General features: G+C 33.7%; 8 protein-coding genes across 11 annotated transcripts; 4 read left to right on the top strand and 4 right to left on the bottom strand.

Moving 5' to 3' along the window:
• Nucleotides 1–356: 356 nt before the first annotated feature.
• Nucleotides 357–1,181, top strand: LOC17892890 (EG45-like domain containing protein 2). Of its 2 annotated transcripts, XM_006298750.2 has the most exons (3): nucleotides 357–506; nucleotides 606–876; nucleotides 1,002–1,181. In XM_006298750.2, exons 1-3 carry the CDS (start codon nucleotides 392–394, stop codon nucleotides 1,006–1,008), a joined length of 393 nt encoding a protein of 130 aa, XP_006298812.1. In that variant the 5' UTR covers nucleotides 357–391; the 3' UTR covers nucleotides 1,009–1,181. The 2 variants fall into 2 exon arrangements, with proteins under 2 accessions (XP_006298812.1, XP_023642326.1); XM_023786558.1 differs by lacking the exon at nucleotides 1,002–1,181 and having other exon boundaries at nucleotides 606–880.
• Nucleotides 1,182–2,553: 1,372 nt separating this feature from the next.
• Nucleotides 2,554–4,009, top strand: LOC17892978 (putative RING-H2 finger protein ATL49). The gene has a single exon (XM_006299262.2). It carries the CDS (start codon nucleotides 2,590–2,592, stop codon nucleotides 3,838–3,840), a length of 1,251 nt encoding a protein of 416 aa, XP_006299324.1. The 5' UTR covers nucleotides 2,554–2,589; the 3' UTR covers nucleotides 3,841–4,009.
• A 1,773-nt stretch (nucleotides 4,010–5,782) lies between these two features.
• LOC17892278 (geranylgeranyl pyrophosphate synthase 4) lies at nucleotides 5,783–7,021 on the top strand. Its single transcript, XM_006299983.2, has one exon. The coding sequence runs from the start codon at nucleotides 5,816–5,818 to the stop codon at nucleotides 6,926–6,928; it is 1,113 nt and encodes a 370-aa protein (XP_006300045.1). The 5' UTR covers nucleotides 5,783–5,815; the 3' UTR covers nucleotides 6,929–7,021.
• Nucleotides 7,022–8,255: 1,234 nt separating this feature from the next.
• On the bottom strand, nucleotides 8,256–10,538 carry LOC17892359 (UPF0496 protein At2g18630). 2 transcript variants are annotated; one of them, XM_006296551.2, is made up of 3 exons: nucleotides 10,168–10,538; nucleotides 8,651–9,870; nucleotides 8,256–8,520 (listed from the first exon to the last, which is right to left on the bottom strand). In XM_006296551.2, the coding sequence occupies exons 2-3, from the start codon at nucleotides 9,829–9,831 to the stop codon at nucleotides 8,502–8,504; spliced, it is 1,200 nt and encodes a 399-aa protein (XP_006296613.1). In that variant the 5' UTR covers nucleotides 9,832–9,870; nucleotides 10,168–10,538; the 3' UTR covers nucleotides 8,256–8,501. The 2 variants fall into 2 exon arrangements, with proteins under 2 accessions (XP_006296613.1, XP_023642325.1); XM_023786557.1 differs by lacking the exon at nucleotides 10,168–10,538 and having other exon boundaries at nucleotides 8,651–9,934.
• Nucleotides 10,539–12,448: 1,910 nt separating this feature from the next.
• Nucleotides 12,449–13,817, bottom strand: LOC17890822 (1,2-dihydroxy-3-keto-5-methylthiopentene dioxygenase 1). The gene is made up of 7 exons (XM_006299446.2): nucleotides 13,792–13,817; nucleotides 13,549–13,666; nucleotides 13,363–13,457; nucleotides 13,146–13,260; nucleotides 12,924–13,048; nucleotides 12,752–12,822; nucleotides 12,449–12,607 (listed from the first exon to the last, which is right to left on the bottom strand). Exons 1-7 carry the CDS (start codon nucleotides 13,807–13,809, stop codon nucleotides 12,556–12,558), a joined length of 594 nt encoding a protein of 197 aa, XP_006299508.1. The 5' UTR covers nucleotides 13,810–13,817; the 3' UTR covers nucleotides 12,449–12,555.
• Nucleotides 13,818–15,227: 1,410 nt separating this feature from the next.
• LOC17892392 (probable NEDD8-conjugating enzyme Ubc12-like) lies at nucleotides 15,228–16,942 on the top strand. Of its 2 annotated transcripts, none has more exons than XM_023786940.1 (6): nucleotides 15,228–15,345; nucleotides 15,763–15,881; nucleotides 16,050–16,158; nucleotides 16,255–16,333; nucleotides 16,416–16,532; nucleotides 16,619–16,942. In XM_023786940.1, exons 2-6 carry the CDS (start codon nucleotides 15,767–15,769, stop codon nucleotides 16,754–16,756), a joined length of 558 nt encoding a protein of 185 aa, XP_023642708.1. In that variant the 5' UTR covers nucleotides 15,228–15,345; nucleotides 15,763–15,766; the 3' UTR covers nucleotides 16,757–16,942. The 2 variants fall into 2 exon arrangements, with proteins under 2 accessions (XP_023642708.1, XP_023642707.1); XM_023786939.1 differs by having other exon boundaries at nucleotides 15,760–15,881.
• Nucleotides 16,943–17,124: 182 nt separating this feature from the next.
• LOC17891615 lies at nucleotides 17,125–20,041 on the bottom strand. The gene is made up of 5 exons (XM_006300159.2): nucleotides 19,955–20,041; nucleotides 19,350–19,647; nucleotides 18,211–18,542; nucleotides 17,920–18,110; nucleotides 17,125–17,807 (listed from the first exon to the last, which is right to left on the bottom strand). Exons 1-5 carry the CDS (start codon nucleotides 19,963–19,965, stop codon nucleotides 17,209–17,211), a joined length of 1,431 nt encoding a protein of 476 aa, XP_006300221.1. The 5' UTR covers nucleotides 19,966–20,041; the 3' UTR covers nucleotides 17,125–17,208.
• A 1,140-nt stretch (nucleotides 20,042–21,181) lies between these two features.
• LOC17892691 (UDP-glycosyltransferase 72D1) lies at nucleotides 21,182–23,038 on the bottom strand. Its single transcript, XM_006297536.2, has 2 exons — nucleotides 22,985–23,038; nucleotides 21,182–22,901 (listed from the first exon to the last, which is right to left on the bottom strand). The coding sequence occupies exon 2, from the start codon at nucleotides 22,879–22,881 to the stop codon at nucleotides 21,469–21,471; it is 1,413 nt and encodes a 470-aa protein (XP_006297598.1). The 5' UTR covers nucleotides 22,882–22,901; nucleotides 22,985–23,038; the 3' UTR covers nucleotides 21,182–21,468.
• Between the last annotated feature and the right edge of the window lie 4,342 nt (nucleotides 23,039–27,380).

The following is a 27,380-nucleotide window of genomic DNA, read 5'->3' as shown; positions in this document are numbered from 1 at the left end:
CAATTCACATAGAGCTTTAATAAAACCTCAAACACTCTCTAGTTTCTTGGAATTTTCCCTTGGTAGCTTAAGTCAAATACAACCCTAATAATTTCTCTCTTCCAAACAAAATTTTCAAAAAAGTAAACTTAAAATTTCAAATCGTCTTGGAATTTTCCTTCACATCATCATGATATTCATTCAATTCACTTAAAGAAAAATATAGGTGGAATAAGCAACAAATTGTCCCATATGAAATCAATACAATAAGTAGTGGAAGACTTGACGTATATAGATCAAAGACTTTTCCTTTCATCTATAAGTCTTCAAGTCCAAGTTATATATAAATACTCACTTCCCTTAGCTTCATTATATCACAAACAAGCCAAGAACACATATATAATAAACGAAAATGATAAAAATGGTTGTCAAGTTTGTCGTAGTGGCTATGGTGTTTGCACAAATCTTTTCTCCAATCGCTGAAGCTGCTCAAGGAAGAGCTGTCTATTACAACCCTCCCTACACTAGTGCGTACTATATACAATTTATACATACATATCTTTTTTTGTTTCATAATTTTAGTAAACATAGCATTAGTTTATAAGTTAATGATGGTAGTAATTTAGGGTCGGCTTGTTATGGAACACAACGTGAGACGATGGTGGTTGGAGTCAGAGGCTATATGTACCAAGGAGGTCAAGCTTGTGGTCGGAGGTACAGGGTTCGATGCCTTGGTGCTACATACAACTTCCCTGGAGCATGCACGGGTCGTACCGTAGACGTTAGGGTAGTTGATTTGTGCCGGGAGCCTTGCAACGGTGACCTTAACCTCTCTCGTGACGCTTTTCGTGTTATCGCTAATACTAATGCCGGGAACATCCGCGTCGAGTACACACCGTAAGTTTCATTTTATAAACTTTTCATCTTATTTTTTTAAAAAAAAACATTGTCCGTAGAATTTAAACCTGAAATATTTTTTAATATGATTAGTAACAGTTTAGGTTATTTTTTTTCTTCTGTAGGATATGAAGTTGATATTACACTATAAGCAACAAAGAAAAGGTGAGAGGTGATGATTCGATGGTATGGTACTAGCTATTCCAATAAATTGAATGTGGAACCTTAACTGAATTATATGTATGGATTGTCCTTTGTGATGAGAACCTATTAGTCAAATTAATAAAGAATGAATCTCAAACTTATTTCATAAATTGTCTATATTCAATAACACTTATTTGATTCACATAATTAAAATAGATGTGACAGTTAGGGGTTGCAATAACTTTGATGCGTCCGACCGACACCAACACAACAGTATCCTTGATCCAATCCAAAAAAGTGAGATTTTATCGGTTTTCTTTCTTAACCGGTCAACTTCAACAAAAATTACCATAAAACTAAAAACTGATTATGTAAACAAAAAATTACATTTTACGGATTTGTTATTTTTAATTAGGTGTACTGTTCCACTAAGCATAGTATAAATTTAAAAAATGCCTCGAGTTATATAACAAAGACAACGCATAGAAAACCTTCTTCCATGTCGGCTTCCTGTTCCTCTTCCTCGTGTTTCTCTTTTCTCAACATAGAATGTTTAGTTTACTGTCTATAATTATGAAATCAGATATACTAATTAGTTATTTATTTTTCTTATAAACATTATACGTTTCATGCTGTATAAAACAACGGCATGCCCACAGCCCACTTGGTCCCAAAACTAACCTATACTCAAATGACTATCTATAATAAAAGACACCCATATTTTGAGGGCTCAAATATGACCAAGAAAATTAAGACAATCACTCAATCACTAATATGAGTCACGTAAATATTTTGATAGTTTATGTAAACTCGCATGGCTAGTCCAAATAAACCAAAACGTATAGAAGCTATTTCGTAAGGATGACCGGAACGTCAAAACCGCAAACTCCATGATCAGTCTTGACAAGGCAATAAAGTAGTTAAATAAACATTCCAACTCCTAACGAAGAAGAATGGTGCAGCCATAATTTTCACTAATCAGTTTAGTTAAAATGTTTAGCCTGGAGTCTTCTTAGTCTAGTGGTTTGCAATCTTAATGATACTTTGAATTTGAAACTGAGAATGTTATACATTACAACATAAATTTGTCAGAAAAATGTTTTTTCTTATGGATTGTACAATTATATCGTTTGTCTGGTTGGCTTTAACATGCATATGGAAAGGCTCTGGTGGGTTTGGTTATACAACCGTAAGATAATATTATTCATGAAAAAAAAGTAATATTTTTGTATGAGTTCTTTTTTATTTAAAGAAATGTTTCGTTGACTTTGCATTTTTTTAGGTAATTAAATACTAAGATCCAAATCACATTAATTTCATAATTTTAAAAAATCATTTCAAACACTCTTTTGTGAAAGAAAATTTATAAAATTGCAATAAATTTTGCTCATCTGTCACCATCAATGGTCCAACCTGTAATTCTCTTAATCATCACTCTGTCTCATAAATTTCAAAAAAACTTTGAGCTCAATTTTTTTTTATTTCAAGATAAACCAAAATTTCACAAGTTTAAAATAGAGGATGCATTAATAACTCTGTTTTAAATCATTCTTTCTTTCTTGAGAAAACATGAATATCATCATCTCTCCTTCATCATCACCACCACCATTGTTACCTCTCAAATCAAACACAAGCTTCGATTTAAACAGCAAGATCACTCCAAACATTCTCCTAATAATCATAATCCTCTCCATCATCTTCTTCATCTCTGGTCTTCTCCACATCCTTGTCAAGTTCCTCCTCACACCATCAACACAAAACAGAGAAGATTACTTCGACAACGTTACAGCTCTTCAAGGCCAGCTTCAGCAACTCTTTAGCCTCCATGATTCTGGCGTTGACCAGTCTTTAATCGACACGTTACCTGTTTTTCAATACAAATCCATCATGGGTCTCAAAATCTCTCCTTTTGATTGTCCTGTTTGTCTCTGTGAGTTCGAAACAGAGGACAAACTTAGACTCTTGCCTGAATGTAGCCATGCTTTTCACGTTGACTGTATCGATACGTGGCTTCTCTCTCACTCGACTTGTCCCTTGTGTAGATCTAACCTCCTGTCTGGTTTCTCATCTCATCACAACCCAAGCTCCTCGTATTTACTTGTTCTTGAGAGTGGACAAAGCTCGAGAGACATGGTTCCTGTTCTTGATTCCAATTCTTGTTTAGGTTTTGATGGGAACAATGATTTTGGGTCGACCCGGGTTAGGTCGGGTCGTAAATCATGCGACCCGGATGTTGAATTGGGTGGTTTGGATGGAAAGGTTGTTCCTTTACAAGTTAAGCTAGGGAAGTTTAGGAACATAGATCATGTTGGTGAAGGAAGTAACAATAACAATAATAGCATAAGTGGTAGTAGCAATTTAGATGGAAGAAGGTGTTTCTCAATGGGCTCATATGAGTATATTATGGACCAAGAAGCTACACTTAAGGTTCACGTCTCGGTCAAGAAACTATCCGGAAAAGATTGTCGCTTGCCCGGGCACAGGGCCGCTATGTCTGAATGCGGTTTTGATCCAACGGTTAAGGGAATCGAGAAGAGTGTTGTGGAAAGAGAAAGCTTTTCTTTGTCAAAAATTTGGCTAAGGGGTAAAAAGGAGAAGCAAATAGGTACTAGTGCTAAAGATCAGGATTGTTCTTCGGTGTCTTCCTCTTCAATCCGATTTCCAAACAAAATGATACCTTTAGAGATCGATGAAGAGAATCAAAAGAGCGAAAATTCGGAATCTTTAGAGATGAAAACGCCATCTTTTGCTAGGAGGACCATGCTTTGGCTTGCAGGGAGACAAACCAAGGCTGTTCATCCTTCTACATCCCATGTTTAGGTTTTTCTTGTATAAAGTTTTGTTCTTTCTTCACAATTGTGTTTTTTCTTACTTCTTAGGCACATTGAAAACTTGGTGGCTTTTATCAGAGATTCAGAGTCTTGTTTAATTAATGTAGGTTATGACATTTTCCATTAATTCAAGAAAATAATTGTGAAGGTGAGGTTCATGACTTCGTTTCATAATTATATCTACATGAAATGTTTCGAAATTGAATAACACACTTATACTTTCGTTGGTTTGCAAAGATTCACTTACTCTACAAGATTCAATAAGAATCTAAATAAAAGTGTTTCCACCATTCTCATTCTCCTATAAAAGTAATGAATTTTGTAAACCTGGAAAACTCTTAGCACTTTTATTAATCTTATAATACAACAGTCAAATACTTAACTTGGAACTGAAGGTCTCAGCAAGATTCAAGAAAAGCTTCAAGAGCACTTAGCAAGCTTTATATTAAGTTGGTGATCTGAACTAACCGCGGCGATCGAATGCTTCACCGTGTAGATACCAGTTTGTGTATGAGCTTAGAAAACCATAACACATCAAATCACCTTCAATGTCATCTCTAAACTTATACTTGACAAGGCAGCAACGTTGACAAGGACATCTCAGCTTTTCTGTCTTAAGTTTACCAAAGGCAAAATCCAAAAACTCCTTGACTCCGTTTATGTAATCTTGAGACAATCGATATTTTGTTATCCATGACTTATCCATATCCACGAGTCAATGACCACTTCTCTGAAAATGTTTCACAGATTCAAGTTTATTATATGTTACATCTTATAATATGCTAAAAAGAAAAAACATGAATCACTTAGTTCCATGAATTAACAATACAAAGCTAGATAATATAGTATCAAACCAAGCAAGGCATCAACAAATGTATAAACAGATGGCTAGATACTATAATCTCACACGAACAACCAAAATTTCCAAGGCATAATTAAGCTAGTGAAGAATAGATTCATTACCTGATCGAAAACAGAGTTAGAGATTCGAGTCTCCTCCGTCACGATACTCTCTTCACTTCACCACCAAAAACTCATCTGAACCTTATAAATTTTTAGGTTAGAATTTAATAAAGCTGCATGTACCAGTCTCTCCTATAATATAGCATTTTAATTAGGTTTCTCCTATACTTTCTGTTTCTATCCAATTCCGCTTATATGATTTATATTCTACCCAATTCCAAACTAAATAATTCTACCAAATTCACGAAAAACCAATTAAGCTTCCCAATTCAATTGCGTTTTAAAATCAATAATTCGCGTGATGACTTATAATTGAATGTTTTTCATTGTTGAGATTGAATTCTGTCCTACTATATATCATAAATTAACCGAAGGGACCGAAACAATAATATGTCAATATGACCAGATTACACGAAGTGACTTGCATTCGTTGACTTTGTTTCATAAAAGAAATAGGCAACATGCAAATTATTATAATACTAACAGGTTCAACGTTACGGGTTAAGACGTACCATCCATCGAACGTTACACCATGCGTCGATCGTGTTGATATCTAATCAAATGTCATAATAACTCCATATTGAAACTTGAGAAAACGATAAACAAATTATAAAAAAAACAAAACCCACCTCACATGGAAACAAAAGCCAAAACGTGAAATGTTGATGAAAACTAGGGAGAGGTTGTCATGTTTCTCTCCACTAGCCTCATCCAAATCCCGGTTTGATTTTTAGTTTTTACGTATGGTTTGTAAAAAGGCCATTAAGAAACAAGTATTATTCACTAATTCATATAATGGTTTGCTTATACACTATTAATTACTTCACTCCTAACTCCTAAACCAACCTCAAATTTAATTTTACTTACGAACAACGATACCACGACGTGCCTTAATGTCGTTGACCTTTTGTAGAGATGAAGAATCAAAACAGACCAAAAAAAAAAGTTATTATAAAGAAGAAGAATCACATATCAATCAAATCATCGTTTTCTTGATAAAAATGGAAGCTCAAAGCATTTTTCTCTATCTTCTACTCTTCTTTCTATCTCTACACTTTGTGTTTACAACTCTAAAACGACGGCTAAGTCCCGCAAACATACGGTGGCTGATTCGTCTCCTCCACCTCCCGATCAAATCTTCTGTATCCACCGCTGTTCTTGCCAGAAAAAACGTCAGTGAGTTTCTTGATTCGTCAATCAAACAAGAAAACAAAGAAGAAGAAGCCGATTTCGATTTCAGAACGTATATGATCAGCAAAGCAGAGACCATAAACAGAGCATTAGACGAAGCCATTCCACTCATTGAGCCACTTAACATCCACAAGGCAATGCGTTACGCCGTTCTTGCAGGCGGCAAACGCGTCAGGCCAATACTTTGCCTCGCGGCTTGCGAGCTAGTCTGCGGGGAGGAGCGTTTAGCGATTCAAGCGGCTTGTGCGGTTGAGATGATTCACACAATGTCACTCATCAAAGATGATCTTCCTTGTATGGACAATGACGATCTCCGAAGAGGTAAACCAACTACACACAAAGTCTTTGGAGAAAGCGTGGCTATTCTCTCAGGCGGCGCGCTTTTAGCCCTAGCTTTCGAGCATTTGACGGAAGCTAACGTGTCATCCAAGAAAATGGTTAGGGCTGTTAAGGAATTGGCTAGGTCTATCGGAACTAAAGGACTCGTGGCGGGACAAGCTATGGATTTGAGTAGTGAAGGGTTAGATCAAAACGAAGTTGGTTTAAAGGATCTTGAGTTTATTCACGTTCATAAAACCGGTTCGTTGCTCGAAGCGTCGGCGGTTATCGGAGCGGTTATTGGTGGTGGTTCGGAGGAGGAGATAGAGAGAGTGAGAAGCTTTGCGAGGTGTATTGGACTGTTGTTTCAGGTGGTTGATGATATTTTGGATGAGACTAAGTCGTCGGAGGAGTTAGGGAAAACCGCCGGAAAAGATCAGATCGTCGGTAAGCTGACGTATCCGAAAGTGATTGGTCTAGAGAAGTCGAAGGAGTTTGTGAAGAAGTTGAAGAGAGATGCGAGAGAACATCTTCAAGGGTTTGATTCGGACAAAGTGAAACCTTTGATTGCTCTTACTAACTTCATTGCCAACAGAAACAACTGATTTTGTTGTTTTGCTGTTTTGCTAAAACACTAACGTGAAGATGTTATAATGAAATCACAATATTTAGTAAACGGTAAGGTATGAATCTGCACATTTGTTTTTTTAAATTATATTTAAAATATGGGTGATAGTGAAATACATGGGTAATGTCTATATTCATATTGAACACAGTTCTATATTGAGCAATAGAATTTTTACAATATATCTAAACAAATTCTTTTTTTTCTGCAATTACTCTAACATTCTACTATTGTATTTTTGTTTAGCAAATGTGTTATTTCACTATTATATAATAATCTTCTGTGAAAAAATAAAAATTAGACTACATATAATAATATCATAAAAGTATATTGAATAAAATATTTACTATATGTTTTAATATTTACCATATCAAATCAAATTTGAGTTGAAATTTTGAAGTGTTTTTTTCGGAAAAATGAATTGTTTCTTCACTCCTTTCATAAAGATAAATATCAAATGTTTAAATTTATGTGCACAAATTGATTTATTGTTAAAATTAAATCTAATATAACCTTGTTTTGTGCACATATTAAGATACTTAATTTGTATTAAATTAATTTGACCTTATTTTATGATTAAAGTATAAATTACATGTTTTTGAATTTAATTATAACTAATAAGGAAACAAACAAATGTTCCTCAAAATCTTGCATTGGAAATAAAAAACATATATAGTTATGAAATTTATATTTGAAAAAAATATTCATCCATTTCAACTCATTGTGATATGGAGGAAACATAACAAAATTTAGGATTTCAATCGATGTTATTGACAAAGCAAACTAAGCAAACTAGACTACTCTATTTCTCGGGACGGGTAATATATAATCCGTTGTGGATCAATTTTTTTTGTAAAGTAAAAACGCGTTCGAAGTTTAAATTACTATAGTTTATGAATGATAAAAAAAAAAAAAAAAAAAGGTAGAGTTCAATGGTGTAACACACATCACATATCATATCATCATCTAGTACATTCTTTAATGAAATCTCATTATTTGTTGAAGTCGGAATAAGTCCGAAACAACTCCCTACCATAGTTCTATGTACTCCAATAGAATTAAACTAGGTGAAAAGGTGACTGATCTTTTGATTAATCAGTCAACGTTGATCATGACCAACTATCACATCGACCAAACGATTCCATTGACTTTTTAATCAGTTATGACTTCAATGTATTTGCATCATAAAGGTATCCTTGTAAGAGACATCCCTCCCTCCTCTAAACAACAACTCTTCACGTCTCCCTAATTTTTAATTAACACTGATTGATATGATTCTTTTAAGGATCCACTTCAGCTTAGTAAGCTTTGACTTAAAACCACAGAGACATTCATTTATAAACATACAAGACTGATTAATATTTTTAAAGGAAAGCCAAAATAAATGGCATAGAACCTTACAAGTATCTCTCTTTAAGTTAATGTATTGAGCAAAGGTGTTACCTCAAGGCAACTAAATAACATCAAGATAATCCTTAGCCTTTCATGATACTTGTGCTAAAGAAAACAAACCAACAATCTTCAAAGCCAAACATGAATCCGAATCCGCCTTCTCACGACAACATCTCCGTCCTGATCATCAATTGAATCATAACCATTCATAAATCATAATGATGAATCTTAAGGCAACTCACAGTTCTAACGCTAAACATATTGCATCAGTTAAGTTTTCTACCTATGGAGCTAGCTATAGAGATCTTACCAGGTAGCTTCTTCACTCGTAGAACCAGTAGGGTATCGGATAATCCTCTGCAGAATCACGGTTCTTGCCTTTGTCACATCGCTACAATACTTATCCGCATGTTTCCCAAGTTCTTCAATGGTGTCAGTAAACACATCGAGCTTCTTCTTGATCTCATCTATCGCGATCCTCACCACTTTCTCCTCTGTGACAGCAAACTCAGCTTTCTTCAACAAAGATTCAATCTCTACTTCCACTTTACGCACAAGGATACTTATATTATCCATCTCCTTAACCGATATGTAAGTCCCGATTCTAATCGATGTAATGATCTCCTTCTGCCCTCTAACCACTTTCTCATATTTTGTCCACAGAGTGTTGCACCATTTCCCAACAGACCCCACTGGAACAGCTAATGCACCAGCAATAGCTGCCACAACAGGTGGAGCAGCCACAGCGGCTGCAACTACCGAGAAGATAAGCACAGAAACAAACGCAGTCACAAACACCATGTTCGATACTCTTCGCCATGTTTTGATATTCCCAAGTCTCTTATCAAGTTTTCTCTTTAGCTTATGAAGCTCCTCAAGCATCAAGACCTGTTTTTTGTATACCAAATCGAACAGAGCAAAGAACCTTTTCGTGAACGGCTCACCCAAATCTGTAAACTTCTTAAGCTCCTCAAGTGTCTTCTCATACTTCCTGTTCTCGTTATCCCCATTAACCGGTATCTCGGACTCTTCCTCAAACTGCTTAACAGCAAACTGAATAACCACTTGGCTCCTCCTCGCGCGGTTAAGACAATTCTCAAGCTCAGAACAGAAATCCATAGTCTTTAAAGTGCTTTCAAAATACAAATTCACAAGAGAGAACAAATCATGATTGTTCCATATATCCTCTTTGTCCTGCAATATAACTTTGACCACATCTTGATTCATATCTAAAAGACATTGCGTCACTTCTCTAAGCGAATCAAACGACAAAGACTTAATCTCAACTCCAGAAGCAAGCTTGTTGATGACTCGATTAGTCCGTTCATGAAGCGCAGAGTCAAAAGACTCAAGCTTTGGATCTTCACTACAAGCTCTTTCGTAAGAGCTCAAATGCTCAGTGTACTCTGAGTTTATCTTGATCTGTACAGGCGTCGACGGTGAACCAAACTCAACATCTTTCTTGTGTTTGCTACTTTTCCCTCCCATCATTATCTTATTAATGAACGAAATTGCTTAAATTTTGTGAACCTAATCAGACAGTAAAGAACTAGAAATTAGAAAACCAAACCTATCTTGAGCTTTGTAAGAACACGAGAGAGACCAAGAAACAGAGATATGGGATAAAAATCGAAATGGGTAATTGATTTAATAGCTAAAAGCAACAAACTTTAGCCGAATCTTACGGAGCAATCTAAAATTTCTGTAACCGACATTAGAGAAAACTTAAAGGGCAAGAGTAAAGTAGTAAAAAATCTCAAAGAATCTGTAATGAATAAAGTGAAACAGAGATTTCAAGGTCATGAGTTAGTAGTAAGTAGTAGTTACCTGGAAATTGCAATTGAACTCTTTGAAACAGACAAGACCTGAGATAAAGAAAGGTGGTATTTTTATAGAAGGTGAAGAGTGTTTTTGGTTTAGGGTTGGGTTTGAGTTTGTGGAAGAAGAAGAAGTAGCTTGTACGCTTGGAGAAGCTTGGAAGAGAAAGAGAAAGAGAAAATGCGGGGAATGTTACGGACTTTGTTTTTAAGGTAAAAGGAGAGATCTGAGGAGAAAGAACATTTCTCACGCGGTTTTTTTATGAACACAGTGTGAGAAAAGTCTTGCTCTTTTCCACTACTCTCGATTTGGTTTTGACGGACTCATCAATGGCACAAGGAAGACATGAAAGAAAGAACCAGGAAGAACCAGAACCAAGAGAAAAGAAAAAGTTATCTCTTTTTGATTTTTTTGTTTTGTTTTCTCTTGTCTGAACAAAACACAAATATAATTAATTTAGTCGTCGAGGCTTTGAAAAAATTTGGAGTTTTTATTCATCTAGAATAAAAGAGTATACTTAATTAGTAGAATGATTTTTTTTTTTGTATAAAACTAGCAAGTAAATACCAAAAGTTATATGAGTATAAAGATTGCAAAAAACAAAAACTATTCATACTAAATAACACATAAATCAAATTGAAGTTCAATTCTATGAATTCTATTATTGGTTCTAATGAGTAGTACCAATTTAAGTATTTAAAGGTTGATTTTAAAAAAAATGAGAAACAGAAAGAATTATTCAAGTCGTTCCTATGTGACACATATTACCAAAAATAATATTCCAACGTTATAAAAATAACATACATGTAGAGGATCTTGTGTTGAAATTTTCAAAATGTTTCAATTTTCGTTAGAATCATTCTTTTGTAATCATGTATATGACAACTAAGTGCAAGTGATTTATAAATTGTTGAATTCTCAAATAATATATCCAGCTCTCTCACGTTTTCCTCTCTTGACACATAAGAAAATACTAATACTTTATAATAAAAAAAACATCATTGTCTAAAACTTTAATTGAATATTGAATACCAACAACTATCCAATACGACACACACGATTCAGATACCATTATGTGACTTTGGACCACATCCAAAAAAAAGAGATATTCTAAACTAATCAAACACGATCCAAAAATATATCTCACAAGTAGGCATGTCAATCGGGCTATCCCGGCCCGGCCCGGCCCAAAACCCGTAAAACCCTCATATATTTGAGTCCGGCCCGGCCCGGCCCAAAAAATATTCGGGCCTATATTTCAAAGCCCGGCCCGGTCCTAACAGGGCTACAGGGCTTTTCGGGTTTTTTTGGGATTTAGCTAACGATAAAAAATCAACTTCTACGTTCATAATAGTTTTTGAAAAACAATATTTAAAAGTATACTATAAAAATAATGTATCAAAATTTAAATAACTTATCAATATTCATTAAAACTAACTTAATTTAAGAGAAAAATTAAAGACTAAATAAATTATTTACACTTTAACCCAATAAAACATGGAACTAAAATACTTTAAAGTAGATGATAGAGTCAATATCTATATATAATTTTAGCTTTGTTCAGTTTTGACATATATAAATAATAGAAAATATGATAGATAATGAGTTTAAAAGTATTAAGTAAGGCTAGTAAGTAAATATGAAAAATTAATTCATTAATCAAATCTTCTATTCAAACTACAATATTTACAAAAAAAAATATATATATTTATTTAAGGGCTTTTCGGGCCAGCCCGAGCCCGACCGGGTTAAGCCCAAAAAACCCTTTAGCCCGAATGGGCTTATCCCGAAAGGCCCGGTTTTTTCTGAACATATATATTTAAGCCCGAGCCCGATGTTTTTTAGGGCCGGGCCGGACTAGCCCGCGGGCTTTAACCCTAATTGACATGTATACTCACAAGTCACAACACACACATCATCCATTTTCTTGCCTTCAATTCAAGATCTAACACAAAAAATATGAAATCGATCTTTATAACCAGCAAAAAGCCAAGAAAGGTTTTACTACAGAATCTATAGTTTCTTAAACCCTTGTGTAAGACAATCATGTCCTAAATCTATATATTTCTTCACCCCGGAATCTCAGCGCTTGCAAGTTGCAAATAATATAAATTTTCTTGTCATGTAAATCATTTATATAGTGTTTTCAAAATTTTAATCGAAAAGTATGAATCACACATCAACAATGTATATCGTCAAAGTTGAGTTTTCATGTATTTTGCCAACACGAACATCTCAATTTTACTTGCAAATATCACCGAACATCTTAGGCATAAAGATGGTACTTAGGTTAACATTATACTACAACACAACAATAATAAAAGCATAATTAAAGCTAGACAACAACATCTAAACATATGTTTAGCTCATGCATCAGAGTCCTCTACGCTGAAGCGTCTATGGTACGGTCCCCATATCCACCTTCACGAATGTATCCATATACGCTTTCCTGTAAAAATAAAATAGCCAGTTTCAACAATATAAATAAACAGTTTTGTCGCCTCTTTGCTAGAATATGCAACTGGATATATATAGTAAGCTTTTGTTGAGACAATATAGGAGAACAAACATGACATTGTTGTAGTGAGTATACCTTGCTGGAAGATGGTCGTGTGGACGATTGTAAGGAGTCCACACTGGTCCACCCACGAAAAGCCGCATTGCCTGTTCAATAAGTAATTCCAAATTTCCTAATTAAGCAACCAAAAACATATGATGAATTTACTAACTAAGATCAAGATAAATCGCTTATTATAAGATTAAACCTTCATATAGTTGTTTGAGTCCACGGTGAAGCGATGATATATTCCAGCAGGGAAGACTATCATACCTCCCCTCTTTACCCATACTCTAATCCAAACATCGTTGAGATCTCTCACATCAAAGTATCCTTTTAAGTTTTCCAAGAAAAATTAAAGAACATGAGTACTATATTTAGATCGACCTGATTCAAGTAAAGCAATCAATGAAAATTCTAAAGTACTTACCACTTCCTGCGAGGCAGTAACGGATCTCTTCATCAATGTGTAAATGTTCTTCAAAAAACATTTTTACTTTTGCTTCATAGTTTGGAAGCTTCTCCGGACATACCTCACAAATGTCCTAAAAACCAAACATGTCTCTCCCGTCAAACCAAGACGTGTGAACACATCTAACAAACAAACGAAGATGTAAAAAGCCATCAAATAAAAAGGTTACACAAACCATGTAGGAGTAACCACGAGATTCGCGGATATATTTCAACTCCTCATCGGTTTCATAGTTATCAGCATCAAGTCTCCAGCTAAGTACTCCAAGCTCTGCACCCAAAAAAAACATTATATTACCGTATGCAAAAGAAACAATACAATGTATGTAACAATGAAGAGTCGAAGACACACACACACAGACCTGCAAGTTTGTCCAAAGATACAAACTCTTTAGGATTCTTGTGGTGAGGAAGCTTCTGACCATCTTCGTAGTTATCATCCAAGTACCAAGCTTGAATCACTTCTTCTCTTTGATAATCCTAGTTAAGCACACACACACACACACACACACACAACATGTGAAACTAGAGAACATCAAACTAATGCTAAGCAAAAACACATCAAAATGGGAATAGACACAATGAGAAGGAAAAGTTTTTGTTACCTTAACAGCTTCACCCATGGTTATATTATTTCCTCTTTTGTATCTTGAAGAATCAAGAAAGAGTGATATGATTTATATAGACAAAAAAAGGAAACCGCTGTAATTTTTTTCCTGTGTGCAAAAAAAGGTAAGAGTAAAAAAACAAACACACAAAACCACTCTTTCACTTCTCAGGACACCTATATCGAGATGACAATGACGCCACGAAGCTTCAAGGAGATGACGAAGAAGGAGATGACATCACCAAGTTGCACTGTTTAATAAGATATCTAATAAAAGGTAAAATTGTAAAAACGAGAAAAATGCATTATTCTTTGCTCAACTTGTTCATCACTTTGCCACTCTACTTTCACATTTTCTTGTTATTTTATACAATGGTCGCACGAAATTGCAATCAAGTTGCCGACGAATTGGCTTAGTTAGCACATGCATGAACATCAAGTTGTTTCTCAAACTTGCTTTTCTAGTCTTCAATTCGTCTTTGTTTATGTTTTTGGTGAAACTCGTCTTTGTTTAATTAAGTAGTCTTAATTTAGTACTATATATACATTATATTCTAATTAGTAAAAAGAATAGTCTCAACTCTCAACAACCCTTAATAAAGAATTTTGTTCGTCTTTAGTTCTTATAACAGCTATGATCAGGGACCCAAAAAGAAAACTGCTATAAGCTCTAAAAATTATAATATTATAAAAATATCAATATACATAGACATATAATTTTCAATTTTTTCGTATATATATAACATATATTCAACATATGTAAAACTAATTTTCAATTTTTTCGTATATATATAACATATATGAATTATTTTTCATTTTCAGCTCATTTTACAACATAATATAATATATGAAAATTTTCATAAATGACAGTAATTTTTTTTTTTTTGCAAGTATACCATTATTAGCTTTATTTTTCAAAAATATCATTAAAATATAGGTTGAACAAAAAAAAATTATTACAATATATAATTCCCAAAAATACCACATAACTAAAACTAAATTTTAATATTTTAAAGCTAAGCTCTAAAGGTTAAATTCAAATACTAAACCCTACCTCCTAAAAACTATACCTTATATTTAAAATATTCAATCCAAACTCAAAAAAATAAATATCTACATCTTTAAACATTAATATTTCTGTTTCTGGTATTTATTTTTTAAAAATATTTTGTTTTCTAGAAAAATAAATTGAACTGTGGTATTTAAGAAAATTCTCTTTTTTATTTCTAACAAAAATAAAAGAAAATTCTCTTTACAAAATCTGAAGAAAATAATAAAAACCTAAATCAGTCGATACATATCTCTTTGGATTCGAAACGGTGGACGCGTAGGTCAAAAAGGCCCATTTAATTTCGCTAGGCCCAATAGGTTGATCCAATACTTCTTCATATAAATTTCAAAAAGGGGTTTCTGATTTTAGTTCCGAATCAGCGTACAGAGAAAGCTACGTTCGCTCTCTCCTCGTCGAAGCTTACCAGAACCCAATCACCAGAGAAGAAGACGAGAGATTCCATCGTCGTCGTTGTGATCTCGATCTTCGTTTCGATCAAACGTAACCTCTTCATTCTCTTCTTTCACTTTGGTTTTCTTAGGGTTTTTGTGTATTCGATTGATTGATACAATCTGGTTCTGTAGAATCACCGATCGTTTCGTAAATTCTTTGTTATCGGAAGATTCGTGATTGTTTGATAAGAAATTGAAAATAATTTTGATCTCTCTGTGTGAAATTTCGTTAGGGTTAGAGTGATGATGATTGTTCTGCTTCGAATGATGTTTTATGATTCATGAATTTGAGTGATTGTTCTGTTTCAGATTTTTTTCCCTGGAGAATATAACATGTAAATCTTGATATTGATATATCAATGTGTGATTAATGTTTGTGATCATGTGATATTCATTGATTTGTGATGTAGAAGAACCCTAATTGAGTCCATTGTTTTGTTGTTCATTGATTTTTGTGATGTAGAAGAACAATGATTGGGTTATTCAAAGTGAAAGAAAAGCAAAAGGAAGAGTCTCAGAATACCAATAGAAGAGGAGCTTCTTCTGTCAAGAAGCAATCTGCTGGTGAACTTCGTCTTCATAAAGGTTTCTCTATCTCTTCTCTTCTCTCAATTTTGGTTTTGATCTTGTTCTGTTTCTGACTTTGGAACAGACTGCAAAAAACTGTGTACTTTTTGGGACTATAAAAGCATCTAGTTGGTTTAACTGATGATCATCTCTCTTGTGTGTATCAATTGTTTTATTTGTGCATAGATATATCAGAGCTGAACTTGCCAAAGTCTTGTAAGATATCTTTTCCGAACGGAAAGAATGACTTGATGAACTTTGAAGTAACCATCAAACCTGATGAAGGATATTACGTGTAAGTGTACATGATTCTTCCTCATTTCTTTTGTCTTTGGGGCCATTGAATTTGGTTCAAAACAAACATATTCCTTCTTGTTTTGTCGAAAAATAGGAATGGTAAATTTGTGTTCACATTCCTAGTCTCTAATGTGTATCCACACGAAGCTCCCAAAGTGAAATGCAAGACCAAGGTTTGGCTTTCTCCAATCTCTGAAACGTTTTATCTTTCTGATACTGTTTATGAAGAATGCTGAAGATAAGTCATTGTTGTAGGTGTATCATCCGAATATCGATTTAGAAGGAAACGTCTGTCTGAACATTTTGCGCGAAGACTGGAAACCGGTTCTCAACATAAACACAGTTATCTATGGTCTTTTCCATCTCTTCACGGTAAAAAATCTCCCTGACTGGATGATACTCCATTGATGTCATATTTTTTTGGACTTGTAATCTGAAGTTTGTTTGTTTTCACATAGGAACCCAATTACGAGGATCCTCTGAATCACGAGGCAGCAGAAGTTTTAAGGGATAACCCGAGGACATTCGAAAGTAATGTCAGGAGGGCAATGATGGGTGGCCAAGTTGGCCAAACTTCATTTGCTCGCTGCATTTAGTAGGTAGGACTCTGGTCCAGGTTCCTTAGCCATCTTCTTCTTCTAAAGTAACTTCTCCTGGTTTACTCTTGTACATTGGAGACCAAAGTGATTTTAGGAATTTTCTGAATTGCTTTAAATATTCATTCATTCAACTGATCAACTCTTTATCATATCATAACCAAAATAATAGTATGAATATCAGAACTGAAAGTAACAAAAGTATTTATGATATAGCATTATCAAAAAAAAAATTACATATTGTTCAGTTAAATACATAACCTATTTTTTTTTCTTCTTGCTCATATAAAATGCACATTATAAAACTTAACAAGTATTATATTCTGTATGTTAACAATGTATTAATTCGGAAAAAGGTTTTGATAATATTGATAAATTTTGTTTTAATTATTATATAAAAATCATCAAAATTACTGAAACAAAAACAATTATGATGATTATAACATCAAATCTCATACCATCTCTACTTCCCTTGAACTCGGAGTTCTATCGATTTTTCTGTCTTTCCGGAAGAGAAAATGTAACGGTGTGTAACAAAGACAACACAATCCAAAGGGTAGAGCCATCATCCACATGATTCCTTTCGCCAACGCCTCAGCCTCACGACCAGAGTCTTTAACATTATCTATTCCTTTTGTGTCAAACCCGAAAAGTTTTTCCGACATGACGCCAACCAAAGGCGCACCAAACGACGAGAAAGACACTTCGAGTGCACGATCAAATGCGTAGACCATTGTTCTATGCTTAGCAGGAACAATCTCCGCTAAGATAGGAGAGTTAATGGCTGGTCCGCACCAAGTTATGGTTAGACCCATTATAAAGAGAGTGACCAAGAAGATGTAGTAACTGTGAACGGTCTGTGGGATCATTCTTAGAAGAACAAAGGAGAATATAGCTCCCATTAAAACGCTGAACTGTGCGCATATCAATCTCCCCGAGTTTGGAAACACACGAGACATCTTGTCTGCTATTATTCCCCCTAGCAAAGATCCTATTGCTTGTCCGGTGGCAAATACTCCGTTTAGGAGAGCCGCCTGGTCATGATCAAAACCTGGAAAGACAAAAACGTTGAGGAGTCAGAGCATTTGTTTAGGTTAAGATCATATGTTTAATGTTTTATTGGAATGTTTTAGTTCGAATATGAGAGAGGATGCAATGCATACCAATGAGTTCGAACCACATTGTCCAGAAAACCATAGCATTCCATGGCACCGAGCCCACAATTCCTTGCAATACGATGACCTGAAATGTTCGTAACTTGGCTACATCTTTTATGGCCACCCATGATTCCTTCCAAACCGAAGAGCTTGGAGGAGTCTCCATCGGTGTTGGTGTTGCACCATTGTCTCCATCTCTACAAAACCACATGATTAACTCAAAAAACTAATAATGACAATAAAGCCAAAACACATATAATACAATCAAGATTTCAAGAATGTAAATATATATATTACCGCTCATGTTGATCATCTTGATGAGAAGTGACGCTGCTAATCTTCTTTTCCCTCGGGTCAGTGACGAAGAAGAAAACGAGAACACCGATCATTGAACTCAGCGTTGCACTCAATAGAAAGGCGCATCGCCATCCTGATATCCCAAAAAACTCATGACCAGCCATGACCGTTGGCACGACTGTTCCCCCTATACCTCCAACGGTACCAATGAGATTCCATAAACCAAAACCAAAACCTCTCGAACTCTCCTTAAAGCTATCCGCAATTATCGACTGAAGCACTGGGTAAACTATGGCATGTCCAACACCGTTGCATGCTACACCAAGGGTGACCTAGTCCAAAACATGAATATCAAACAATACATGTTTTCAGGTTGTGTTTGAGGCCAACAATAAAAATGGACCAATAATTGATTTTCTTTGACAAACTTTCGTTAAAAAAATAAAAAAATATATACAAGATGTTAGATAGACAAAAAGATAAAAATTATGTATATTTTCACTTTACTTATTTTTTTTCCCAAGAACCTAGTCCTCTGAACCAAAACAGTAGTTTGGAACTTCCAAATGATTTGTCATAGTAATAAAAGTCACTTTGTTTTTTAATTATTTTTTTTAATATAATGAATAATTTAAAGCCAATTAAATTGCTGTGATATATAAAGTTGACACAATTATCACACCTATATATAGGGTTTTATATATCTTCACTGTGTTTCCCTTCATTTTATGTTTATGTTACAAACAATGACTTAGTTATATTTTTAAAAGAAAAAACATTTTTACTAGAACTTAAAAAAAGTTTTATAAAAAAGAAAAGTCAATTTAATTTTCTTTTCTGTGACTTTATTATAGTTAAAGAGAGTTATACTTTTTGTCTGAACTTTCATTTATTTTTTTATTTGACAGATTGATATATTTCTTTATTTTTGTGATATTTTGTAAATGAAAAATAGCATACCATATATATTATATCATTTTTGGGGGATTTTACGAATCTAGACACGAATGCAAATATTATTTCCCATATTTGTATGAACTTTGGTGCATAAGTTTAGATTGTATAATTAATAGAAGAGAGCATAAACTTAGTTTGTTAGTATGAAATCTCCACATTACTATACATAAAAGGAATAAAACCTGGGTGAAGTAGCGGCTGACTCCAGTTGCAACAGTTGATGAGACCCAAAAGAAACTTCCGAATGCAAAAACTGTGGGACGATCATAGCTAACGGCAAACAAACCGGCCAAAGGAGATGCAACTCCTTGAACAATGTTTCTTATAAACGAGAGGAGTCCAATATCAGAGAGCTTTGCATGGAACGCTTCTTTTAATTCTTTCGCAGTTGAAGGAATCAGTTTTTCATCTGCTCGTTGCATCATCGTCGCTAAGTTGATGATTATGAGAGATATAGAGATTCCATAAATGGTACATGATCTATAATCATACGGACCAAATTAAACACACAAAATACAAACATTTGTTAGGAATTGTAAGTATGATGTGAAGGAATAAGAAATATATGGTTTAATTGACATTTTAATCGAATTACATGTAAGGATTAAAACTGAAATGTAAAGTTTAAGTTGACATAAATATAATACAAATTACGAAAGTGAGTAAACTTTTGATTTTCTTGTTAAAGGGTTTTCATTAGTAAAAATTTGTTCTTAATCGAAGAAGATGAAGATGAAGGTGAAGAGGATTTCATTAAGAACAAAAAAAAGAAGTGAAAATTGCTTACTTTATTTTCATGGTTTAAGTATGAAGACGACTGGATTGATGGTAAGTTCTTTAAAAAAAATACACAATATTTTCAAAGTAAATACTATAAAAAAAAATGTAGAAGGGGAGTTACATGATTTATAGTCGACTAAACAAAAAGGCAATTGAAAATAATGAAACAAGATCATTATTTAGGTTTCGAATAGTAACCACAATTAGAGAAAAATACAAAAAAGTAGAGAAAGAAGATCTAGTAAGATTTGAACTTTGAGTGAAAAAAATCAGCTGAATCTGGCGCAATTAATCTTGATTTATTAATGGTTTTGCTTTTTTCTGAAATTTTTATTTCTAGATTTTATTAGATTATACTTTTTTCTATATTAGATTATACTGGCATATAATACACACATCAATAATAGTAAAATACTGATGTTGGTCTTTTATTGGCAAATGGCAATTAAAAAAAATTATGAAATCATTACACGATTTAGTAAGACTTACTACCAAAACGTTCAAGTATTTAATTATTTGATCTAATAAAAAATATTTTTAGTTTAAATAAGATGTTGGTAAATCTTTTTAAATATAGCAGAAGATTATACTTTAACAAAAATTATACTTCAAACATAGTAACCGTTGATTATTTATATCACTTGATCAAAAATTTCATAACTACTTAGTGACTTAGTGTTGTTTTAATTTTTTACACTGAAATTCATGTTGAAGCATGTGAAAAGATTAGTGTATAATTAAAATCCCAAGCACCAACATTATTTGGACTCAAATATTTAAATCTAACCTGTTGTTTCATGGTCGGACTCGGACCAGACTGGACTTTTTGACTTGATCCCTCTGACGGTAAGAACATTTTGCCTCACAAAAGTAATTTAATGGTCTTTGAATTTTTTTTTATAAAAAAAAAGTGAACTTGATCCCTCTGAGGCTCTGACTTCGATGTTATCGGCAGATTTTATTGGTCCATTTGAAAGATTTTTTTTCTGGTTGATTTGTTGTTTATGTAACAATTATATATAGTTACCAAGCGCTAATAACTCAATTGGTAAAGATCTCAGGCAGAAGTTTAGAGGTCGCCGGTTGGAATAGCGTTTGGGACGAAACCATATAATATGCTTTGGTTTCGGGCATGAGGAGATGTATGGACTTTGGCCCAGAACCTCTTTGATTATTCAAAAAAAAAACAATTATATATAGTTAAACAACATAAACATTTGTAGACAAAAACAAAAAAACAACAACATAAACATTTTATTTAAGTTGACCAAACAATAAACATTTTGATAGTGCAATTCTTATTTTCAATAAACATGAAAGCCCTCTAATTATACCACCAACTCAACTGTTTCACAAGTACAGCTTCAATGATGACGACTAATTAACGAACATGAGAATTCTCATATCATCTCTATTCCCCAAGTGCCAGCTCTAGGATTACGATAGCAAAGTTTAACACACCTTAGTATTTAAATTCCAAACATAAATTGTTGCACATGATGTTACATATATATTCTCGAATCATGACACGAGACGGCATCGTTTTGCCCATTCGAATAGAGCTCTATGAGACGACCCACCTTGCGTCCAAGCTCGTTCGGAGCTAACCCTCACCTCCTCAGCTTTAGCCCTTATTTTCTGTCCTTCTTCATCCTCTTCCGCCACAATCTTTCTCACCAGAGATGCTACTTCTTCCCGTCCGATGACTTTCTCCGATGGTAACTCCGATGTCCTCACGGCCACACCGATCTCCTCAGTCAGTAACGTGGCATTCATCCATTGCTCAGCATAAAGAGGCCAAGCCACGATAGGAACTCCTTTAGTCAAACTTTCCAACACGGAACTCCAACCACAATGAGACAAGAACGCACCGACCGATCTATGGCTCAAGATCTCAACTTGCGGTGCCCATTGCGTAGTCACAAGCCCCACACCACACGTGCGGTCCAAGAAACCTTTAGGTAGACTTTCAATAACCTGATCATCATCGCTAGAGCTCGCCCCGAGGTAAGAAGCAGGCCTACGTAGAACCCATAGGAACTTTTGACCACTTAGCTCTAAACCCCAAGCGAGTTCTATCGTTTGCTCAAACGACAACGTTCCACCACTCCCTAAACAAACATACACCACTGACCTTTCCCGTTGTTTGTCTAGCCACTCGAATATACCATTGTGTTTCTCTACATGCCCGTTACTCCTAACAATTGGCCCTATAGCATAAACCGGTACTTTAATGACTCGGCTCAATTCTTCATCTTCTCTAAGCGCAGCGAGAGTGTTTCCTTGTAACTCCTCCCAAGTATTTACCAAAACACCATCGCTCGTAGGTACTTCCAAGCCAGCTCGTACACACTCTTTATATTGCTGGTCCGACCGGTCTAACATCGTTTCCATCAGCTCCTTTCGTCCGACCGGCTTACAACCCGGTATCTTCAAAGGCTCCTTAATATCAACATACTCGCCTTCCACTGTCGTATCCCACACCGGCATGTACACCATCACTGCCAAGAACCACGCGTGCGAAGGGACGTACACGTACTTAGCCGTCAGGTCTAGGTCATCGGCTACGGACATCAACCCCGTACCTAAAAAGTCAACGATCATGACCGTTGGTTTTGGCTTCATTGATTCCACGGCCTCTCGAACCGCGGACTTCGTGGCTCGTATCTTCACCATAATCTTAGTGAACACCGTCGCATCTGGCTCCACGAGGTTGTCTATATCCACTGAGGGAAGTTCTGTAATTTGACAGGCCGTTCTCGCAGCGGCTACACGTATGGCTTCGGTTTCTGCCGATGAAGAGGAGCCTGAGGTGATGGCAAGAATGGTGACGTTGACGTTTAGGACGGAGGAGAGACGGTTGCCGAGCTCGAGGATAGGGATGAGGTGACCCAAGCCAGGACTAGCCACTAGAACGACGTTAGGCTGATCCATGATCTTATTATTTAGAGGTTCTGATAAAAATTACAATAAATCAAAAAGAGTTTAAAAAAGAAAAAGGTTCTTGTTATGTTACGTGAGAGGTTCCACCACTTACCTGCACTCGTGTCAATGGCACTGCATGGACTGGGATAAGACCACTAGACCATATAGAGTGTATATATATTCAAATAAAGTGTTACGTTTGCCAAGCTCTTAACAAATGATATTTATTATTATGCGGTACAGACAAAAACATTTTGTTAATGCATGAGACGTACCTTTCAGTAACGACAATGCCAAATTTTGTATTGAGGCATAAATTTGTGGACGAGAAGAAAAAGAAGAATCTACACGTTCCCATGTTTCGCAGTTTGTTTCAAATAAGTCCATTCACAAATCACAAGAACAATGAAAGATGATGATGACATGTGAATGTACACATGCCTTGCCATAAACCTGACACATTTCTCCCGTTGATCACCGCAGCACACAAAACGAGGAGGGGTTTATTAAAAAGTTATATACAAAAAACAACTCATGATTTTATTAACAAAAAACAGGATTTCTATTATTGTATATGTTTGCATGTGAAAAATAAATAGCTATTTTTTGGTTTTTCTCGCACGGAAAATTCTGAATCAAAAATTGAATTGATATCACTTAAAAAAAACGACATTAAAACAAGATTAAAACTTCGAAACAATAATTTTTGTGAAACGAAAGAAGTATATCATTATATGTTTTCATGTGAAAATGAAACAGTTTATATCTTAGTTTTTCTCACACAAAAAATCCTGAATCGAAAATTGAATAAAAAAACATATATATATATATATATATATATATATATATATATATATATATATGAGAATGAAAATATATAAATCGTGAAATTTGTAGTGGTTAAAATTAAAGTAGCCAGCAAGAAAAAAATGAGAATGAAAATATATAAATCGTGATATTTGATATACCGTATACGTCGTACGGCATATATGACTAGTCTAGTAGTGAAAATTATTGTACTATTGTTATGAAAATCATTGTACCATCAGTCCTATTGTTTTCTAAATCATTGTACCATTTGAATTCATTTACACATTGTTAGCATGCGGGTCACCCGATCATCATGCGTTTAAAATCTTAAGCTAATTAGAAAATATATAGGAAATATATATATTAATGGTATATATTTGGACACTTTTGTGTTCTTTACTCTAGTTAATATATCATAGTATTAAAACTATAGTTAGAATAATTATATAGATTCTTATAAAAAAATGATACACAATACATCTGGCTAATTTCTTAAACTAAAATAAAAATTAATATAAATAATATATTTAGAGATAGAGATAAATCTTCTTAAACTATCTTCTAGGTTCTTCTCGAACTTCATTATTTTCATATTGTTGAGCAATCATCTCGAACGCCGATTTTTCAACCAACTTTCGGCGCTCCATCTCCCATCAGGTCTGTATTTAAAAATCCGATAAACAGTTTGTTTTTTCTTCTCTCTAAAACCCATTATCCATTATAGAATATTTTTTTTTCTTGTCAAATCCATTCAAAAACCTTTTGTAAGGTTTAAGATCTGGCAATATACTGACTTCTTTTTTGTTCACATGTTTTTATTGCATGAATTTGTAAAGCTTATCAATTCTTATGGAGAATATTTTATTTTTCTCTAACTTATTTGGTCTTTGTTAACTGCTTAAATAATTTAGATGCTATAATTAATTTTATAAATATTATTGGTTATAAATGTATTATACTATCATTTTATAGTTTATGTCTATAAACATAATAATCACATTTCTATCTAATATATGTCAATTTACTGTTTGTACTTAGGTAGTAAAAAGACGATTAATATTTATTTATTTTATGATAAGTTGAGATAGTATTCTCATATTAGTGACAATCAGTTTACCAATTAACTCATCTAGGTAACAATATTTGTACACTAAATTCAAATGTCTTATTATTCGTTCTTGAATATAATTTGTCTAAACTAAGATTACAAAAAGATTACTATTACATAATTTTAGTTTTGTATTTTATAATTTTCCATGGTAAAATCTATAACAACCAATTGATATATATGTGTGACTAACTAAACAGCTCTTGATTATGGAGCTCAATCCACAAAGTTAATGCAAACATTAAATTTTTCTATATGCACCTCCTTGCTTGTGTTTATCGCATACTGTCATCAAAATGAAACTAATAATCACAAGTAATATGGTTAGCCTCATAATAAATAATGTTTTTAGTCTCAGAATTTTAAATCTAGTACGAAAGAATCAGTAACTGGTTTTACAATTGAAAACATGTTGAAATAATGAAACTCATATGGCCCTTAGACCATGATTATCAAGGGATTTTTAAAAACCTCTTAAGCTAAGAAAAGTGATGAAAAATTAAGAAAAGTTAATATATGTTTCTTGTATAAGAGACTTCTTTCAACTTTTCTTAACTTTTTTTAGCCTAAGATTTTACTAAAAGCCTACCAATAATGATGCTTATGTATCAGCTAAGCTATATATATAATTTGACTTTTCAATTTTCACTGTAAACTTTATGACAACTACTTGATATGTATTGAATAGAACATTCACTACAACAATATTGGATTTCGGCATGGTCATAATAACGCTATCTAACAGTACAATAACATTTTGAAAAGTGTTCTATTATCGCCCGTCATAATAGGTTGATGATGTAATATAACATAATTTCTTTTGCATACTGGGAGTGCGAGACTAGAGTTGCAACAATGAAGTTGGTCGAGACAATTTTTATGTGTTACTCTTTACATAAACAAAAAATATATGCAAAACCAGTTTCACGAGAACGGAAACTAAAAGAAAAAATAAACAAACGATTTGAAACTGTTTCATGAGAGACTACTTACATATTCTAAGACATAGGAGTCATCACAATACAATTTGATCCTTTTCAGATCATTTCCAAAGCCCACAACCCCTTACAGAAGAATCACAGACAATGTAAGAGGCTTATGTAATTTGTAACTTTGCATATTGTTTTTTTTGTTTGTTTTTAGTTTAAGTTGTGGATGCCAAATTTTTGTTTACTGGCGGCATTGCTAACATTTTTATCACTTTAAACATGGCATTTGCTATTTAACACCATGTTAAAAAGTTTTTGTAAAGCCTAAAAAAAAAAAAAAGTGGAACTATATTTTTTCACAAGCATATATTATAACATTTTAAAATTTTAAAACGCTATTGAAATATTATTGATAAATCTACTATAGCTATAAATCGTTTCTTATAATTCTATTAAATCAGATATCACTTGATTACATTGCTCAACACACAAATTAATCTTTCGAATATGACAGATTAGAACCATACTGGTGCTTAATATTTCAATTTCACAGCAGTACTGCCTTGCACACTCGTTATTTTTTTAGAACTCACAACATCGTTGTTCTTTGATAAAACGACAATTTGATACAACAAAACAAAAGCTTTCATGATTGTGCTTTGTTTCAGTAAGCATCATTTTCCCTTTTCTAATATGCTTTTAGAAAGAATGAATTTAGTAGATGAATTAATATAGTGCAAACTAATGGCTAGTAGTTAGGAATTACGATATTAAATTTAAATTTACCTTTGGTATAATATTTCGCCATCAAAGCCATCTGACTTAATTTTTTATTATTATATATATTTGATAAATCTTGCCGATACAAAAGCCATAACCGAAGTCACACAGTTTCATGCGCTAAACAATATATAGCAATAAGCCAATATTATCAGTAGAATAAACGTGCCAGTATTACCATTTGACTTGATTTCTACATATATACTTGAATCTACATAATGTATATGGCAATAGAAATAGAAAATGAAATTTCAAATAATATTGGTGGAATAAAATAATTGAATACTAATAACTCATTTCAATTTCAGGTTGAGTTATAATTATGGTAAATCGGTATTAATAATAGAAAAATAGTTAGAGCTAGCTTGATGGCACATATATATACTTATTATTGCTGACATGGTGCTAGAGGTGCATTTGCACTAGGTGTTTTCAAAATTTAATATTTTGGTCTTTTTCATCCCAAATAATTTAATATGATCAAATAAGACAATATAAAATACATATATGCATATATATCATTTGGTTTTGAGACTATAAATGGTATAAGACCCTAGTCGATATGTATTATCGTCACAAACTCTTATGTATTTGATTATTTTGTTCTTTTTGTTTTAGGATAGAAAGATTGAATACATAAGAGTTTGTGACGATAATACATAATGACATTACTAGATTACCTTTCGTCACACCAGATCTAGTTAAAGATTGAGACTGCAAGTAATGTTAAGACATTTAATTATCCTACAGGTTGATGTAATATTGACAAAATATAATGTTATCTATAATGTAAATGTGAATTAATATTAGTAACCTAATATAATTGAACTACATATCTTGTATGTATAGCACAATATTACATACCTCTAAGTTTATCAGTA

Source organism: Capsella rubella, unplaced genomic scaffold, assembly GCF_000375325.1.
Source record: "Capsella rubella cultivar Monte Gargano unplaced genomic scaffold, Caprub1_0 scaffold_3, whole genome shotgun sequence".
NCBI classification, from domain to species: Eukaryota; Viridiplantae; Streptophyta; class Magnoliopsida; order Brassicales; family Brassicaceae; genus Capsella; species Capsella rubella.
This window is presented reverse-complemented; position numbering and strand designations above follow the sequence as displayed.

Coding starts and splice junctions, on each gene's coding strand:
- LOC17892890 (XM_006298750.2), top strand. CDS start 392: ATGATAAAAATGGTTGTCAAGTTTGTCGTAGTGGCTATGGTGTTTGCA. Junction 507..605: donor TTACAACCCTCCCTACACTA/GTGCGTACTATA, acceptor GTAGTAATTTAG/GGTCGGCTTGTTATGGAACA.
- LOC17892978 (XM_006299262.2), top strand. CDS start 2,590: ATGAATATCATCATCTCTCCTTCATCATCACCACCACCATTGTTACCT.
- LOC17892278 (XM_006299983.2), top strand. CDS start 5,816: ATGGAAGCTCAAAGCATTTTTCTCTATCTTCTACTCTTCTTTCTATCT.
- LOC17892359 (XM_006296551.2), bottom strand. CDS start 9,831: ATGATGGGAGGGAAAAGTAGCAAACACAAGAAAGATGTTGAGTTTGGT.
- LOC17890822 (XM_006299446.2), bottom strand. Junction 13,458..13,548: donor ATCTTTGGACAAACTTGCAG/GTCTGTGTGTGT, acceptor TTTTGGGTGCAG/AGCTTGGAGTACTTAGCTGG. Junction 12,823..12,923: donor ACTCAAACAACTATATGAAG/GTTTAATCTTAT, acceptor CTTATTGAACAG/GCAATGCGGCTTTTCGTGGG.
- LOC17892392 (XM_023786940.1), top strand. CDS start 15,767: ATGATTGGGTTATTCAAAGTGAAAGAAAAGCAAAAGGAAGAGTCTCAG. Junction 15,882..16,049: donor TGAACTTCGTCTTCATAAAG/GTTTCTCTATCT, acceptor ATTTGTGCATAG/ATATATCAGAGCTGAACTTG. Junction 16,533..16,618: donor GTCTTTTCCATCTCTTCACG/GTAAAAAATCTC, acceptor GTTTTCACATAG/GAACCCAATTACGAGGATCC.
- LOC17891615 (XM_006300159.2), bottom strand. Junction 18,111..18,210: donor CAAGATGATCAACATGAGCG/GTAATATATATA, acceptor GTGGTTTTGTAG/AGATGGAGACAATGGTGCAA. Junction 17,808..17,919: donor AATGTGGTTCGAACTCATTG/GTATGCATTGCA, acceptor TTGTCTTTCCAG/GTTTTGATCATGACCAGGCG.
- LOC17892691 (XM_006297536.2), bottom strand. CDS start 22,881: ATGGATCAGCCTAACGTCGTTCTAGTGGCTAGTCCTGGCTTGGGTCAC.